Source organism: Mustela erminea, chromosome 11 (genome assembly GCF_009829155.1).
Source record: "Mustela erminea isolate mMusErm1 chromosome 11, mMusErm1.Pri, whole genome shotgun sequence".
Taxonomy (NCBI): Eukaryota; Metazoa; Chordata; class Mammalia; order Carnivora; family Mustelidae; genus Mustela; species Mustela erminea.
Genome location: NC_045624.1, coordinates 45,465,910 through 45,484,346, shown reverse-complemented (window position 1 = coordinate 45,484,346; position 18,437 = coordinate 45,465,910). Strand labels below are relative to the sequence as shown.

Sequence of the window (18,437 nt, the reverse complement as noted above, 5' to 3'; positions counted from 1 at the left end):
ATAGTAGCTGATCAATAAGCTGATTGAAGAAATACTGTGCTCAACTCTGAAGAAGAGACTCCTCACCCCAAGAAGAGACCCCCCCCCACTGTTGGGGAGCTCCAGATTGGTGGGGAGAATAGGAGAAGTCCAGGCTGAGGGGGGAACCAGAGAAGAGCTCCTTTAGGTCCATGGCTATGGGATTCAGAGGCCTCATCACCTCACTTGGCCCTTTGTCCCCAGGGCCAGTCTGAACTAGAGACCCTAGGATCCTCTGATTCATCTCATCAGACCCTAAAAGTACAGTTTCAGAATCTCAGGACTGGAAAGGAGAATGAAAGTCACTCCTTCTGCTTCATTTTCACCCAGAGAGGTTTATTTTAATCATGGGTGGGAAGCTTGTTCTCAGATAATGCAGAAACCTTCCTCAGCGGCTCTCCTACCTCTACCACCAGCTTCCATTAGGAGCACCTCTGCTGTTGGACTCCTCTGAGCACGGCTCCTCCCTGGGCCAACCAGAGCCCTCCACTGGTGCAAGGGAGTGCTGCTTAGCATTAGATGCGAGCACAGCTGTCTCATTCTCTAACCATCGCTCTCAGAGGAGGTCTCAGCACCTGAGGGTTTGGACAGGTGTGTGTGTGTGTGTGTGTGTGTGTGTGTGTACGTGTGTGTGCATGCATACATGTGCGTGACTGCGTGTGTGCACTGGTGCCAGTGTGAGGTGATGGGGAGCCGTGCTGCTGTTCAGACACAGATATGCAGAGAGAGGTTGCTATGATGTTTCCAGGATGAGGGGCTTCAGGTAGGGAAGCCCTGGGGGTCTCAGGAGGACCTCTCCATGCTGGTGGGGTGGGGCTGCTGATGTGAGTGGCTGGTCAAGGTGGGCCAGGGCCCATGGTCTTACAAGACACTCCCATTGGCACCCATCAGACCTCCTGCAGGGCACAGACTCTGCCCCAACCCCGTTCCCCACAGCCTGTGCTGAATTACCCCACCAGCATCTTCTGCTGCCGGCTTCCCCAGAGTGTCAAGCCAACCAGTGGTTTGCCAGGAGGAAGAAGGGCCTGGGCAGTTCTCCCTGGGAAATGTGGGGTGGTCCTGATTCAGACATCACACATCACCTGGGCAGTAGGAGTAACGCTGCCCAGGAGTCCTGACTCACAGCCCAGAGAGCTAGTCTGGAACATCCCGGTAGGGGTGAGGTGTCACCCACACACTCTGCCCCAGAAGCGTCTATTGCCCCCACTCAACACGAGTGCTCACCCCATCTTTCCTGACTCCTGCCCTCCTTTCTGTCTTGTAGGAAGAGTCTGATCACCGCACTCACCCTGGGATTTGGGAACCGAGCATATACGGACCCCCCACCCTCACCCCCCACCAACCCCGTGCCGGTAGCGCTGGGTGAACAAAGGTGAAATTCAGGCAACCAGAGTAAATAACATGTGTGAGAGATTTGCCCTTAAAATCCTCAAAAGGGAGCAAGTATTTCCTTCTTCCCTTTCTGGGCAAATCAGACCTCTTACTGGCCTGAAGCTACAGTAGGGCAGGGGACAGAGGAAGCGCCTCCCGCGTGTAAGGGAACCTCAACGCCAGCGGTATCACGCCGCCGCGGCCCTCAACAGGTCTCCGACGCCGGGTCCAGAGCTGTGCCCGCTCCCTAAACCGCTCTTGTCTGGCGTCGGGCGCCGAGTCCGTCGCGGAGAATTGGGGGATGGGGGGTGGGGAAGGGCACTCACGGGTCGTGTTGTACTTGACGCCGTTGAAGTACTCAGGACACGGCCTCTCCACCACGGCTCCGGCCGCGCTCCGGGGCCAGCACGTCCCGATCTGGTCCAAGGTCGTGTTGCAGTAGGAGTAGGCACCTGGGAGACGGGAGACAGAAGAGAGGGGCTTAGCTGGGGTGCCGGGGGCGCTCAGAGCGCGGGGCCTGGGACGCACTCAGCACGCCGGGAAGGAGCCCGCGCCACCCGCTGCGGTCGCCTCCGCCTACCCTCGGGGTCCAGGGGCAGCCCCCAGCCGTCCAAGAGAAGCTCTTCGGCCAGCGCCAGGCTGCAGTTGGCCTCCAACAGGCTGTAGAGCAGCGCCGCGTCCATCGCGCCCGGGAGCCGCGAGCCCAGAGAGGGTGTGAGTGCGCGCCCGGCGTGGCTGCGAGGGACTGGGTGCCAGAGTGAGCCGTCCGGGGAGCGCGGGGGCCCGGCCCCGGCCCGTCCAGCTCCGACCTGCCGGGCAGCCTCGCGGCACCGCGCCCCACCGCCCGGGGCTGCCAAGTCGGGACCCTTGCGGAGAGGAGATGCGGAGCGCGCGGAGCCGCGGGTCCACCCGCTCGGTCGCGGCCAATGGCGGCGCCAGGGGGCGGGGCCGGGTGGCTCCTGTCGGCCCGGCCCAGCCTCCAGCCCCCTAGGCCTCCGGGTCCCTTGGGCCCCCTCGGCCCCCCGCCCCGCCCGGAGTCCGTCTCCTCAGGCCAAGACAACGTCCGGACGAGGGTGGCGGGGAACGAGGAGATGCGCCTAGGGTGCTGGAAAGCTCCGTCGGAGGATCGCAGGCCCCGGGGCTGAAAGGGGCAGCAAAGCGCGCCCACCCGCGCGCGGGGGAACCCACTGCAGCCTCCGTAACCGAGAACCACAATTGGGCGGCCTGAGTTTTCTCTCCTTGAGGCAGGACTCTGGAGACGGGAGGCAAGGGAGCGGAGAGGGGAGCGGAGAGCCCACGTGCAGATGTGTGCTCTAGAAAAGACCATGTGGCCTATGTGAAGGAAATGGATTGGAGGGGCTTTGAGGGCAGCAGGGAGGCCACGGAAAAGTCTAGTGAGATCGAGTGGCCTGAATGGATGAATATTTAGACCAGGTCATGGGGATGGGGTAGAGAGGTATTTCAGAAGACAGCCTGCCCTGGTGAGGAGGGACTGGAGAGAGGAGTGAGAGAGGGAGGGGGTTCCCGCAGGAGCCAAGAGGCCGGGAGAGCACCAAGTCTCTCCCTTGGGTGGCTGGGGAGAGGAGAGTGTTGTCATAATGGAAAGGGGGAAGTCCAGGGGAGAAATCGGCTGAAATTATCTGGGGGATTTTGAATACCCTGGTCTTACTGCCCTGAGATCCAGAGAGAACAAAGTGAGAAGTAAGAACATGTCTCTGGTTCTCCTGGCTTGGCGGGGACCAACCGAAGCTAGTTTCCGTGCCAGCGTGAGTGTGTGTGTGTGTGTGTGTGTGTGTATCTGGGCTCAGGAGACAGGGACTGGGTATGGTGCACCTCAACTCAGGCTGAGTTCTGGTCTTGCCTCTGTGTCTACTCTCCCTGGATGTTACCCCCATTCTTGGGGCTGTTTCTCCAAGAGTTCTTGGAGAACGTTTTCTGCAAATGTTCTCTGAGGCCCCTCCCAGCCCTGAGAGTCTCTGGCTCTGAGTTCTGAGACACAAAGCCTGAGGAAGGTATACATGTGTGTGTGAGTGTGTGTTGAGTGTTTCTATCTTTAGAGGGCAGAGGGAGCTGGGATCCAGTCCCCACTGGGCTGGAACTAGTCTTGTCCTCCCCTCTGCTGGCTTCCCCTCGGAAGAGGCCTGCCAGAGAAGGCAAACAGCACCCTGAGCTAACACTGTGTCCTAAGCAGAAAGAGGAGAAGAGGGGGGCTGGCCTGCCTTGGTATGTTCCAGTTCCACCACTCTCCATGTGAATGTTTTGGTCACTGGGAAGGCAGAGCCCGAGAGCCAGAGGGCACTGAGACCAGAGATGAGCACTGGCATCTCTCCAGGGCTCTCTTGTTGGCAGGTACCAGGAGCAGATCTGCCAGCCAGGCCAGTCTTCTACCTCTTGAATGGACCGTTAGAGCCCTTGGCTTAGCTCTGCATAGCCAAAGACACAAAGGTCACTGGGTGTTCATAGTAGCCTGTGCCAGGAGCAAGGGAAGATAGGTTGAGTCCCAACCCCAGTTTCTGACCTAAGTCCACAACATAACCCAAGGCCAAGTCCTGTCCCCAATCCCAGGCTGAACCCCAGCCCACAAGGTCCCACATAGGCTAGAATGTGGCTGGCAGGGTCAGCCCACGTCTTCACCCGGGGATAGTTGTATTCGTGCATAAAGGAGGGTCCTTCACACACTGATCATAGTACAGGGGAAAAGAGTGAAAAATCAAGCTAAGTTATTAGGGTGCTTATCATCAGAGCCACTGTGCTGGTGTGGTGAGTGCCCAGTGACCAGAGGCCAGGGACTTCTTGCCTCCCATACAGGTTTCTGCCGAGTAGGATGGCCTGGAAGACTTGGATGGCTCTTAACTGGGAGACCACACATCCTTAAGATCCCTCTGGGAAGTGACTATCTCAGGGGCAGAACCAAAGGCTGTTTTGCATCTCAACTGGGCAGTTGAGACCCACAGACCCAAGGTGCCCTGGTTTCCAGGACACAGGGGCCAACTCTTCATGGATCCTATTATTATGAGCATAATTGTGTGTTATTCTAGATGTGGCAGAGATGGACCTGAAGGCAGCAGCTTTGGAACAAATTGATTTTACAGCTCACTTGAGTGCTTGTAAATAGGTAAATGAGGAAGAAACTATAGAGAGCTCAAAATTTCCTCAACTAGATTAAATCCAACTACAAATGGACAAACTGTGGGGCCTTTTTGCTAACTAAGGAAGCAGTGGAGGAAGGCAGGCCCCCGGGATGGAGATCTTCTAGCAGGCCAGGCACTGGGGTTGGGGCGGGGAGGGGAGGTATTGGGATGATTGTGTGTCTCCTGGGGACTAGGGAGACAGGATGCAAGTAGGTTCATGGAAGTATGACAGGTGCTGGGATGTGTCAGGAGGAGCACGGGGTGAGGCAGGTGTTCCCGGCCCACCTCTGATGTCAGCTGCTGTGGCAGTGGGCAGCTGTAGGCGATCTTGGGCACACACATGGTCCTTCAGAGCACAGCAAAATAGGCACACAGAGCACACTGGAAATACACACAGCGTCTCGCTGTCACATGTCTTCACAGCATCACACACGTTCTCTCATTCACCCCACCACCCATCAAATGTCAGCTGGAAAATAGGATTTAAGGGGATAGATCTGTCTCTGCCTCTTCTCGGGGCTGTGCTCAGTCAGAATGAATACACGAGGAGCAGGTAGATTGGGTCAAAGTTGTGGGGTTGACTGGGAGTCATCAGGGGCTGCTGCGTGTGGGGAGTCTTGGCTAAGGCCAGAAGGTGCCCTACTCTTGCCTGGAGGCACTTGAGACAGCGCCCCCTCATTAGAGACAGCGCCCCCAGGCCAGACACTCTTCCCCCACACATCCTTGGCACAGGGGACGATGGCCAAGGGGAGATGGTATCTTCAAGTCCAACCATGGGACGGGGCAGGGCCCTCAGCAACCTTCTAATCCCACATTCTCATTGACATATGGACAACAAAGAATTCCCCTCTCCAACCCCTGGGCCGTCCTCACCTCAGCAGCATTTGGACCGGGCTCCCGTCTCTTCCACTAGGCAGACAAAGTGATTTTTCTGTAATTAAGATTATGGCATTCTTCCTTTAAGAGTGGCTCCCTGTTGCCCTCAGGATGGAGCTCAGCTCTTAAGCACTGCCAAGAATACTCTTCCGTATTGTCGAACCTTCATGCTCTCCCTCCTGCCAAACTTCAGATGCTCTTTCGAACGACTTATCATCCCCTGGAACCATTCTAGACCTCCCTCTGCAAGGAACGCCCTGACCGCTCTACACTCCAGTTAGCCTGGCTGACTCCCCTGTGCCCTTCAAACATTCAAACATTGACTTTGCACTCCTTTGTCTTGTCTGGGTTGGGAGGGCCTCCTTGGTCCTCCATCTCTTAGGGCTGGTCTGTGTCACACCAAGGTTGATTTTTCCACTGTCTCCTCTACCCGCCCCCCACCCATGCCAGGGCTGGGTTCACTGACTGATCTCCTGTACCCATCAGAATGCTCCAGGTCTTGGCAGCAACTCTGTCTTCTGGCCAAGGCTCTCTTGGCCAAGGCCGTTTGACCATACTCGGCGGGGTGTGTATGTGTGTGTGTGTGCATACACATGTTGGATTGGGGAGTTACTTTGTTTTAAGGGATTTCTGAATCCATTTGGACCCTTACATTGCCTATGGACTGAACAAATAACATGCCTTATGATTTATGCCCTATTAGGTGCCTCTCTGACGAACAAAACAGAAATAATCCATTTAAAGCCTGCCTGAAGTCTCTTATGATTATGTGTGGTTTTCCTTTATTTGGACCTCAGAGGCATACATTTGAACTAGTCACAGCTTTTGACTTATGACCACTTGTCATCATTAGCCCACACATGGCCTAACTTTATTTTATTTTAGTTCTCTTTTACGGAAGTTCAGATGTAGTAGTAAATTTAAGGAATCTAAATCTACCACCAAATCCAAAATGAGATCATTGCCAACCACTTACATATTTATCTAAATACTCCTTCCCCAGAGGACACATTCTCTCAAATGTTTATCATTCCCTTGCTCTTAGTTTTCCAGTTTTATCATGTGTATGTATATCTAAACAATAGATGGTTGGGTTTTGCTTCTTTCTGAACTTACGTCAGTCACCATGCATTTTCTCAATCCCTGGACACTTAAATGAGGTCAGTTTCATGTGGGGACCTGAGAAACTATTCTTCAGGCCCAAGGGCATCCTAACTGCCTATGCATCCCATCTTAAAGGCGTGGTGAAGGAAGGAGGATGTGCCCGCACCACCGCTGCTGGGCAGTGTCATCAGGGATATAGAGAATGCTCATTTAATGGCATGGAGAAAAGCTCACACTGACTTAGAAGAGGAGAAAGCCGGCTCCAAAATTGTAGACACAGAATCATCAATGTGTCTTTAAAAAACACAAAAGAGGGCGCCTGGGTGGCTCAGTGGGTTAAGCCGCTGCCTTCGGCTCAGGTCATGATCTCAGGGTCCTGGGATCGAGTCCAGCATCGGGCTCTCTGCTCAGCAGGGGCCCTGCTTCCCTTCCCCTCTCTCTGCCTGCCTCTCTGCCTACTGTGATCTCTCTGTCAAGTAAATAAATAAAATCTTTAAAAAAAAAAAACACAAAAGAAATAACGTGAGGCTCGATAGGTCGATAAACTCCTAGGGGATATAAACATTATCAACATTCCCAGGTTGTGGAATAATGAATACTCATTGTCTTCTTTAATTTTTAAAAATATTTTTTCTTCCAAATTATATCCATGTAATGTATCCCGTTTGCAAACAGATGAATGACATTATGAGTTAAGCAGGGGAGGCCTCATATTTGGTGAGGTTGAGTCCTTCCCCACTAAACTCAGAGGAGAAGCGGTGGGGTACTGTCCACTAGTGGTCATGGGGAAGGCGAGGGTCTGTGCTACGTGCTGGAGGGCAAGGCAGGGAGAATCCTGATAAACCAGTATTGTCTCTCAGAGCAGAGCGCTCTGGTGGGGGGGGAAGGTTGGATCCTCCTGAAATGGGGGGGCTCTCATTTTCTGGTTGATGGGTGCTTGACTTGGCCCATGCTGGGTGTCTCCATGATCTCTCCTTCAAACATCACAGTAAGCCTCTGAGGCCGACTCAGACCTGTTTCTAACTGAGGCTTAGGTGGTCTTCTGGGCTGAATTGTGTCCCTCTAAATCCATATGCCCTCAGTACCTCAGAATGTGACCTTATTTGGAGATTAATTGGTAATGAAATTAAAAAGAGATTATCAGTGCTGGCTCTCATCCATTGTGAGACCAGGGTCCTTGTGAGAAAGGAGCCTAGGACACAGACGTGCACTGTGGGAAGACCCAGGGCAGAAGGCAGCCATCTCCAAGCCAAGGAGAGAGGCCTCAGAGGAAACCAACTCTGCCAACACCTTGATCTTGTATTCGTAGCCTCCGGGACTGTGAGAAAATATGTTACTGTTGTGTAACAGTGTGTGGTGTGTGGTAGTCCATGGCATCCACTGGTTAGTGAACACGGAAGGCTTAGGTGACTCATTGGGGCCACAATGCTTCTAAGTGGAAGAGGTAAGATGGAGGCTTGAGTTTGTCTGACCCCTGCACCTGAGCTCTGGACCACTCCACTGTCAGGAAGGCAGGCCACAAGGCTTTCCTCTTAGATACCTGACTGGACCCCACTGCTGGAAGCGCCCTGACCTCCTTGTGCCTTGGCAGGAGCTCCACGGCCCTGAGCACTCCCCAGCCCTCGTCTCTCTCTGCCGCTCCTGTGGGTGCAGACCTGACAATGCCAGAACACTGGGTGGGGCCTGGGGACAGATTTCCAGAGCCTATGAGAGCCCACAGCTCTTCTGAGCTCTGCAGGGGCTGACCGGGACTCGGAGTCCACTGCTGGCAGACTCCGAGGGGTCAGAATTCAGGGGCCCCGGCTGCTGCGTTACAAGCACTTACTGGGAGGGGACACCTGTAGTCACGGCAACCGGAAAATGTGGTTCACACCTTCTGCCGCTCTTGCTCAAGCTGATAAGCAGAATGGGGCCCCCTCCTTTGGTTCTAGCATGCCAGCCCAGCCAGCTTCCTTTAGATGCAGGGAGCTGGAAGCTGAGGGCCAAGTCCTTTATCACTGGTGAAGGGCCTGAGCCCCAAATAGGGGAGGGGCCGGTCCCAGGACAGAGATGAGAGTCAGGAAGCCAGTCACCATTCACCACCCCACAGAGCTGGGTCTGGTCCAGGAGAGCTGCCTCCTCTCTCCTGGTCCCAACCCACCCCCCAATCTCCCGGGCTGACGCGCATACCTGATCTGTTGGCGAGGGTTGTGAGTCCAAGGCAATACTGCTCCAGCAGCGCCCATGGGGGCAGGGCCATGGGCGCCCGGCTCGGCCCGGCAGCCTAGAGGATGGGAGGGACGCGGGGCCAAAGTCAGGCCCAGGTTAGCCACTGCCAGCTCCTACCTGTTCCCCCTACCCTGTTCTATCCCTCGGCCCTCACCTCTCTCACTTCTGCTGTATAGAAGGAGAAACTGAGGAGGGAAATGGCTGCCATGCATTAGGATGGCTACTTGGTCAGGACCAGAACACTGACAAGGCCTTAGAAATGGTCCAGGGCAGCTTGACCTCCAAGGCTAGAATCTAAGCCATCCAGACCCTGGTTCCCAGGGCTCTCCTCCTTAGGATGGGTGGGTGTCTACCAGCTGTTCATTTACCGAACCAGTATTTGTAGAACACTACTGTGTGTCTGGATGTCCTTGGGACAGTCCCAGGCCAGGTAGAGATCCCCTACACTCAGAAGGCAGAGAAAGAAGGGGAGGAGAGCAGACGATGTGACTTTGTTTCCCTGTTACGCAGGTAAACAGGTAGTTACAACCATAGGAGCTCCTCCCCTATGAGGAGACACCTAACCTGGACTTGAGAGAGCAGGGAAGGCTTCCTGGAAGAGGTGGCACTTTGGGGTCAGGCAGAAGAATGAGTAGGGGAAAAGAAAGGGATCACTGTGCCAACGTGGATACTCACCAGAAAACAGACATGCTTGATGCAACTATGGCAATTTCATCTAAAAGATAAAGACTATCCAGGACCCCATCTTTTGGAAAAACCATGAGAATGGGTGCTGGACATAGAGAAATAAAGCAAATGTGGTTATCTTTGCCTCCGAGGGACCATCTTTTGGTGGGAAGGATGGATGGGGGACCAAGCTGTTACAGCATCTACAATTTGCTGAGGCAGAATGGGGCAGCATCTTGGAGAAGGTCATGCAGATGTGGGCTTTGAAGATAGAGTAGGAGTTTGCCCAGCTAAAAAGGAGGTGCCAGGAAGAGCATCCTAGGTAGAGAGCACAGTGTGTGCAAAGGCAGAGAGGCTGGGGAATGCATAGAGTGAGATTTAACAAGAGCTCGGCACTCTAGAATTCTAACTCTCGTCTCCTATTCTTCCCAAGGCTATCATTTTTTCCTATGCTGTGGCCAGTATGTATGTGTGTGAATGCACTTGTGGTCTTGTGTGTGTATGCAAGATGACTTTTGTGCCTCTCCCTACACTAACATTCCTGATTCTGGGATTCTAGAAGGCACTGCCCACCAGTGGGCAGTCCCTCCCCTTTCCCTTGCCGGTCACATGTTCCCTCGCTGGTAGCTGGGTCAATGTTTGCCCCAGGATGTCTCCCGGGGGGTAGAGCCCCATAGCCCTCAAACATCACATCCCCCCACGTCTGGCTCAGTCTGTTTCCTGTGCTGGGACAGGGCCTGCATGTTTCGTCTCTTCATGCTGGCCTGGAGCTCCTAATAAATAACCCCTCCTGGCCAGGTGGGCGAACACGGCCTGCTGCTCCTCAGAGAGCCTAGGGTGGCAGGGACCCCATTCCTAGGCTGTCACTGCACCTGAGACCAGCCGACTCTCCCCCAGGAGGCTGGGAACAGAAGGAGGTGCAGGGGAGCAGGGGCATGTGTGATGTGTGTGATCAGTGTGGGTGTGTGTGGGGGGTGTATTATGTCTGTGTGGCATGTGTACTTGTGTGAGTAGTATAGTTGTAGTGTGTGTGTGTCTGTAAGGGGCTCCCACGAGCCGAGAGCTCTGGCATTAGGGCCCATGGTCAGCTATACCCATACCCCAGTGGCTACTGGGAGCTCCTCAGCATCAGCTTTTGGGCATTGGGAAGGCCTTGCAGGCCCTGCTGCCCAGGGAGCCCCTGCTAGGGGTGAGGTGGGCTAAAAAGGGGAGGGAACACTGTTGGTCCCCGGATTTCCAATTCTGAGGTCCCACCCTCGGCTGGATCTGAGCAGAGTGGGGCCCTAGGCCTGAGCCATCATACGTTTCCTAACCCCCTCCTTGCCCCTTTTTGTTTATGAAGCAGCTCGTAGTGCCCTCCATGGGGACGCAGAATTTCCAGCGAGTCAGCCTCATCTGGAGGTCATGGCAGAGGCAATGCTTGACCCAGAGGCACATGGTGTTGAGGGTGGACCCTCAGGTGGGTCAGACTTTGCGTCTTAAACGAAAGCTCCTTCTCTCCAAGCCGCCAACTGCCTCATCGTGGCCCCATCACTCAGGTGTCTCCTGTCCATCTTTCAGCACACAGTCTAGTCTGAGTGCACAGGGGAGGGGAGGGTCAGGGCCTCCTCTGCCAGGACCAGGGATTGCTGGGCTACCCCTGCATCTGAAGCTATGGGCTGAGGCTGGGGCCGAGCCTCCTCGCTGAGCAGAGCACTGGGGCACAGGGTGCTGTGCTCCGTATTGATATGCTGCTCAGACCTGGGCTGCTTGGGTGAGCAGATCAGAGGAGGGTTTGGAATAATTCCCAGATCCGGGCTCCATCTTCTGGAAATTCTCCACCAGTCCAATAACCCAGCAGAGCTAAAGATGTTCTTCTCTTCAAGGGGTTGATGGGGTGGGTTTGACTCAATTTAAATCACGACAGACCCTGGAGGTGCCTATTTTGGGCAGAGCCATGGCTGCTGGGAGTGCTGGGTGGGCAGGGAGAAAGAAGAGGTTGCTGCTCTCAGTAGGCCAAGGAAAGCAGAGACACTGCCATGAATAGTCCCACCTCAAGGGCTGGGCCACGAGCTCTCAGAGACGGTAGACTCTGAGAGTCTACCATGTTCAGGTCTCTGGGCACACTGCTTGTTAGCTCAGTGGCCTTGGCCGAGTGACTTAAGTTCTCTGAGCCTGGCTCCCCGCGTCTTTAAAACAGAGATAATACCAACCTCATAGGGTTTTTGGCGTACCTTAAACAAGTGACTGCAGGTCAGCAGCCCGGAACATGTTAAATGGTGGCCCCTAGCAAGGCCTTTAGGAGAGGTACAATAAGAGAGCTCAGACATAGGGGTGGAGCTTCAAGCCCTATTCTTGGGAGTCCCAAGGCCCAACTCAAATCCTTCTCTTCGAGAAAAGCTTCCTTAAACCCTATGTTCCTTCTTCCCCAGCTCTCTAACCAGCACCGATCCCCCTTAGCCCTCAGCACCCCTCCCAGCACTGGGCCCCTGAAGATACAGCTTGAACCCCACATTGGGGACCCCATTCAGCAATGCCCAGTGCATGCTGGGTAAGGAGACTCAGGGTTCCATGGAGGGTTGGGCGCTGGAGCTCAGTCCAAAAGGATAACAGCTGCGTCCAAGTTAGGGGAAGGATAAGAAGAGCAGAAAGTGATCCCTGAGGCAGGAGCTGAGCCAATGAAGTTTCAGAGGCAAGAAAGTGCAGGACCTGGTCAGGAGGCTGCCAGCCTCTGGTCTGAGGACGCCATTAACAGGGTAGAGGGAGATAGGTGGGAAGGAGAGGCTTCATTAGTGGGAAACCAGCACTTAGGATGGGCTCAACACAGCTCTAAGTGCTTTACCACAGCTCATTCGAGCACCACAACAGCCTCTGAGGTAGCTGCGAATAACCCCTTTACCACAGCTCATTCGAGCCCCACAACAGCCTCTGAGGTAGCTGCGAATAACCCCATTTTCTAGAAGAGGCAACTGAGGCCCAGAGAGGCCAAGTCACCTCTCAAGGCTGCACAGCAGGTAAGGGGCTGAGGCAAGACTAGACAGATTGTCTGGTAGGTTGTGGCTTGGTCAGATACACAGAAGAGTTGGTCCTGGGTGAGGAAGGGGAGGCTGTGGTCCAGAGATGCGGAGAGTCCCTAACAGTCCCCAACAGGGTGGCTGTGGGGCTCCTGAGACCACTCAAGAAAGAAGTTATTCTCGCTGTGCAGTGAGGCCCATGGGCAGGGAGCTGGGTCACAGCCGGAGTGTGCGCAGGCTGGCTGGGCCTTGCATGTGGAGAAGTTTGGGCTTTATAAGTTATTCTGAGCCCCCCTCGGTACCCACCCCCCGGATTATCCTCTCTTCTGCAAGGGACACTCTAGGCTTCTGCACCCAGCTCTTAGATGTACTAGGGACAGAGAGCCACCTGCCAGCCCTCACCTCTACCCAGTGAGACCCTAGGCAGTCCACATCTGGCCGGTTCTCATCTGTGTCCCCAGTTCCCAGTCCCGAGCCTGGCACATAGCCGGTGCTCAGTAAGTGTTTGTTGGCTGAAAACTGGATGGTTGGGTGGATGAGCCCACGACCCCCTCAGCCAGATGGAGCTGCACCCCTACCCCCAATTCCGGCAGCTCAGGTTCTGGGCTCTTCCTGCTTGTCAGATTCCTTCTCTCTCCATTTTCACTTTGGAGCCAGCCCAGTTCCTGGTTCCAGCCCGTGTGTGCCTGGAATTGGAAGCCTTCACGTTAGAAAGGGTGGGGGAGAGGCCCTGGCAGGAGGAGGAGGCAGCAAGAGGCCAGGGCCCAGATGCCAGCTGCTCGTCTACCTTGGGCTCTGTCCGGGCAGAACCTGTGCCCCAGGGACCAGGCAGGCCTCAAAGGTGCGACCTCCTTGGAGCCGGGGTGTCGCCCAGCCTAGTGCTCCCTCCTGGTCTGGCTACAAAGCGGCCTCTAAATTTAGCGCTTGGTCTAAGCCGTGGAGATTTACGGGACCACAGGTCCTGTGGCCAGGCCGCCAGTCACCAGAGGGGAATGGGGTGAGCTCCCTCCTTGCCACCTCCCTCCCTGCCCAAGGTCAGAGAGGACTCCTCGGGGAGGGGGCGGATTCCTCCCCACTGTTTTCTTTCATTCACTGGTTTCCCTGAGCCCAGCTAGGGCTAGAGGAGGAAGAAACTCAGGTCCGTGGGGGCGGAAGGGTGAAGTGAGGAGGAGGAGGGGGAAAGGGGGAGAAAGGGAGAGGGGAGGAGGGAGGGAGGAGGAGCAGAGGGGGAAGAGAGGAGGAGAAAGGGAGGAGAAGTGGGGGTACAGCAGGAGGTGAGGAAGAGGCTGGCTCTGAGCCCTGAGCAGACACACAGGAGGCAGTGCTAGGGCGGAGGCTGACTAAGGCAGAGGGTAAGGGGCTGGCGGGCATATGAAGGAAGTAGTATCTGGGCAGGCTTCCTGGAAGGGGCGACTAGATACTCAGGTCTAACTTAACAGGTGCTGGACTTTAAGTGAAGACCCCAAGGGCCCCAGCAGCCTCCTGTGGGCCCTCCCATCCCTGAGGGTTCCAGCAGGTGCCTCTTTCTAAGATGCCCACTCTCCCATCCAGTTCTAACAGCCAACAGTTCACCTGGAGAAACTCCCAGGCCTCTCCTTATCATGTGCTCTTTCTCATCTCTGACAGCCTGGGACTGTCTCTTCTCCATGCCTCTCGCCGTGACCTATCCCAAGCCCTGGGCCCTCACACAGATGTCTGAGGATGGAGGAAACCCTGGTTGGGGGCCGGGCATAAAGGGGCAGGTGGCTGCCCAGGAGGATGCCCTAGAATAGATCTCTAGGTTTAAAAGTATCCTCTTAATTATCAACTCATCTAATGTCCAGATAACCTAAAATCATTCCATTCTTATTTGTTTGGGATCTGTCTGAGTAGCCTAATTAAATTTTTGTAAAGGGAATAGAATCTGGAGTCAGCCTTCTTGGTTTGAATCCTGACCCTGCCACGACCAGATGACTGACCTTGGGCACATGACCTTGCCTCAGCTTCCTGATCTGTAAAATGGGGGTAATGAAGGTCTTGTCCTCTGTGGGTATTATGAAGCTTAAAATAGGTAATACATAGCAGTGCTTAGAACAGGGCTGAGCATGTGGTAAGCCCTGTGTAGATGCAAAAGGGAATAAACAAAATATTGAATAATCTATTCTTCCCTCTGGTGGGCTTTAAATGACATCTTAAAAAATAAGAATTTTGAATAAAGGGCCTTTAGACAAACTGGCTGAGGACTCCTAATAATGGCTAAAATCAGATAAAGTAGAAAATGACAGTAGAGAGGGTACAGAATAGTCCTGTAATTCGTAAAGTGGTGCAAATTTAAGACTTGCCAGGAATACAAAATTAAGTAAGCAGTGCTCTCAGACAAACTGGTATTTTTAAAAAGTACATAAACATCATCAAAGTGGCAAAAAACAGAGAATAAATTGGATGATGGGCTTCATCAGCTACCCAGAAAGTAGCTTAATTTTGAGGAAAAATTATTAGATGAATTAGCTTCTGGCAATGACCCCAGAGCCCCCTGGCTGCACGTTGCAGGCCCTGGGTGTGTGGGGAAGGGGTGCAGAGCCCTGTCCTTGGTCTTGGGGAGGGCTGTGCAGCCAGACTTTTGAAGCTTTGGTCTTCTCTCTAGTAGCTGAATCTTCTCGGGATGGATGGCCCTACCAGAAGGCGGGATCTCGAGCAAAAGGCCACAGAAGGGCTGTTCTGAGACCCTGATGATGGAGGGGGGAGGGGCAGCAATATTTTGCTGCCCAAAAATCCAAGAGGGGCTGGTAGACTCCTGGGGTCTTCACAGAGGGGAAGGTGAATAGTTCAAAAGGTTAAAATCAAAGAGTTTGGAAATCCAGTGGTCATGTTACTTAGCGTCCCTCCACCTCTTCCTGCCTGCAAAGAACCGTCTCACTTTCCACCCTCAGCCCAGTGCCCGGTGCACAAGATAGGCTTCATGATTATATGCTGCCTCAAGAAAGCTGCTTCCCAAAACCCTTGGAGGGCAACCGGGAGCACCAAGGTCAAAGCTCGGCTCCTCTGGGTTCTGAGTGCGGGCCAGGTCAGCGTGTCCTCCCCATTAAACCAGCAGCTGGGATTTCCATAATGGCAGATCAGGGCATGCCTCTCCCCTACTCAGGAAGCTCCCAGAGCTCCCCGTCCTCTTGGGACAGATGTCTGATCCCACCACGGCCCACCAGACCCCCAAAGCCTGCACCCTCTCTTCTCAAGGTTGGGGCTTATCTGGGCCTTCCCCTACTTCTGGCTCTTCCCACGGCTCTCCTCCGGGGGTGCCCTGTCCCTACCCAAGCTGTCCTATCCACCTCCCAGCAGACTTTATCATAACCTGCACACAACTTTCTTAGATCCAAAAACCAGTGTTTGTAAATGCACACTCAATTCTTTACCATTATTTTCTTCCCACCAGTGGCTCCTTCTAGGCTATCAACTCCATAGGGCAGGAGCTGTGGGCTGGCATTTTCCCCCTCAGGACTCCACTGTGCCACGTCCTCCTTAAATGCCAGTTCAGTGAATGAGAGGGCTGGAGGCCAGGTCCCTCCTGCAGTGCCTTGCCTCCCACCTCCGTCTCTGGGTCCCATACCCTCTTGTCGCAACGAGCAGAAATCTTGGAATAGTTGGACAAAGACCCAGAAATAAATGTCGTTACCACAAGGAAGTCTGCGCTTTGGGGCCAAGGAGATTATGATTCAGTTCTTCTCCCGGTGGTGACATGTGACCAATCTTCAGTCCCAGCCTGGGGTCTCCCAGGAAACTAGGGAGAGGTTCTGGTTGATTCTAAGGGGATGCAGACTGTTGCCTCTGAGGTTCCTAGTTCTGACACCCCCAGAACCCAGGGGACCCTCCCATAGATATATATCCCCCCAACTCCCACCACCCTTCAACTGGCCTTGGCTCTGGTGCAGCAGCCAGAAGCCCTCCCTGGCTCACCAGGTTCTGTGGTCAGCATCATGGCTCCTGGAGGGGAGGGTCAAGGGGCAACCCTGGGCTTCACATCTGGCTCCCTTGAAAAACATGTATCTCAAGAATGACTAGCAGGTGGCAAAAAGAGCTCAAAGCCCATGGCATCTGGGGTAGGTGTGGGAAGACACAGGTGGTAGTGAACCCACTCCACAGTCTCTACTCATCCCAAGTACAACCTTCAATGTCATTAAAAGGACCTGGCAAGTATGAGGGCTGGCTGCCCATAGGGGGCACTGATCGGCCCCTCTCCTTCTCCTGACCAGACCACTGGGAGGGCAGGGCCCCTGGGGCGGGGGGGAGGGAGGATCGTGCTTTGTCTCTAGTGCCTGGCAGTAAACCACAGCTGCAGTTACTGGGCTTATTCTGTGCCAGTCACGGTGCTGAGAGCTTTACTTAGATTATCTCAATGATTCCTCACGATAACTCTATCTGGTAAGCACTGATACCACCTCCATTTTACCCATGAGGACCCGAGACTCAGAAGATCTCTGAGTAACCTGTCCGAGGTCACACACTAAGTAGCAGAGCAAGGATTTGAATCAGGTGTGTTGGCAAAGCCACTTTGCCACTGGCCGTGGTTGCTCACTGTCTATCTGCTGAAAGACGATTAAACAAATGAGTCTTCTGTGTGCATATGAGGACATCGAGGCCCACGACACCAGAGGCTGGTGTGTGGTAGAGTCGGGACAACACTGGGTTCCCTGACTTCTAGCCTGGTTCTTCTCCCCAGAGTTGTGTGGCCTCTGGGCCCCTCTTGCCTCTCTGAACCCTTTAAATGTTGTGGCTCTTCATGAGAAGCGTGACCTAGAACAGATGTCCTTCCTTCTCTGAGCTTTGGTGTCCCCATCTGTAAAATGGGGAGAGGGTTCAGGGTGGGTTCCTCCTGCATCTGTTTTTGGGAACCATTCCCTCCTAGCCTCACCCCTACCTCCTCAGCTTTTTCTGTATACACCCATCCACCCTCCACCCCAGCACCCACCTGCACACCCTGACACGGGCCACAGGGTGGGGGTGGCGTGTGCCCACTGTTTTCAGAAACCCTGGGCTAGGCTGATCCTCCCAGTGCCCCCTCTTCCCATTGTTCAGTTGGAACTGGCGGTTGCCTACTTTAACGCAGTGAGAGGCAGGTAGGGACAGGGTGGCATGAGACAGAGGGTGCACCTCTGGCATTCTCTTCCGGGGAAGGGTGTAGGGTGAGGGTGTGGTGGGGAGGTGGAGAGGGACCCATGGGGGAGGGGACAAAATGGCTAGGGAATAGGGAATATCTGGACCTGAGGAGGGGCATGCCCTAGACACTAGAGATTCACCCACAACACTCTGCTGGGCGGTAAAGGGTCTCCATGTCCCATCCTAGCTGACGTCTGTTCCCTCTCCCCTCCACCTGCCTCACTCAACCAGGCAAGAGATCCATCTCCACCCTTCCTCCCATACAGGGATCCCAACCTCACCCCCGCCACCAAGTCACCCATCTCCTAACTGGGCTGAGTGAAACCTGGTCCAGTAATCCGGCCCTGAGACCCAACTCCCACCGCGGAGTTCCCAGCACCGCCTCGGGCGCCCCCACCCTGATACGGAACCCCACGCCCTGCACTTACTTTAAGCAGCTGCGGGAGGAGGCAGAGCAGGCAGAGGAGCCAGTGTGGGGCGTGGAGGAAAAGCGGGGGCCCCGCGGGACCCCCCATGCCAGCGGAGTATGGGGAAAGGAGCACAGGGCTCCGGCGCAAAGGTCCCGCCCCGTCCGCCCCTCCCCCAGCTGGAGCCCAGTTGGTCCCCTCCCCCCACACGGAGGCACCGAGGCCAAGGTAAGCCTCCAGGCCCAGGGGCCACTCTCCCCTGCGCACCAGGCCAGGGCGGCGTGACACCGCCCCACAGCCCGCCCTCCAGGTTATTTATAGCGGTGCTGGGGTGCTGGGCAGAGGCTGCTGCCTGGGACGGCCAGCTAGGGGCCAACCTCTGTGTCCAGCCTGCAGACAAGGGGTTAATGCCTTTCATCAGCCCGCCCCTTTTGCCTCGGCAGGAGCTCCCCAACTTGGATAGAGAGGGATTGAGAAAGGGAGGAGGGGTCCAGGGCTGGGGCTGTGTCCCCAGCATAGAGTGGCTCAGGTGG

The 18,437-nt window shown here is 54.9% G+C and overlaps 1 protein-coding gene across 8 annotated transcripts in view; it reads right to left on the bottom strand.

Annotated features, from left to right (window-relative positions):
- The window catches only part of CRHR2 (corticotropin releasing hormone receptor 2), a 47,400-nt gene extending 29,285 nt beyond the window's left edge, over nucleotides 1–18,115 (bottom strand). For 3 of the 8 annotated variants that reach the window (XM_032305582.1, XM_032305583.1, XM_032305585.1), the window contains exons 1-4: nucleotides 17,926–18,115; nucleotides 8,670–8,763; nucleotides 1,970–2,134; nucleotides 1,716–1,841 (exon numbers count right to left, since the gene is read on the bottom strand). In XM_032305582.1, the coding sequence (XP_032161473.1) occupies nucleotides 1,716–1,841; nucleotides 1,970–2,134; nucleotides 8,670–8,763; nucleotides 17,926–18,012 (472 nt within the window). In that variant the 5' untranslated portion in view covers nucleotides 18,013–18,115. Of the gene's footprint in view, nucleotides 1–1,715; nucleotides 1,842–1,969; nucleotides 2,135–8,669; nucleotides 8,764–9,383; nucleotides 9,452–17,925 lie in introns of those variants that run through there. The other 5 variants (XM_032305588.1, XM_032305589.1, XM_032305586.1 and 2 more) reach the window with 4 other exon arrangements.
- Nucleotides 18,116–18,437: the final 322 nt, after the last annotated feature.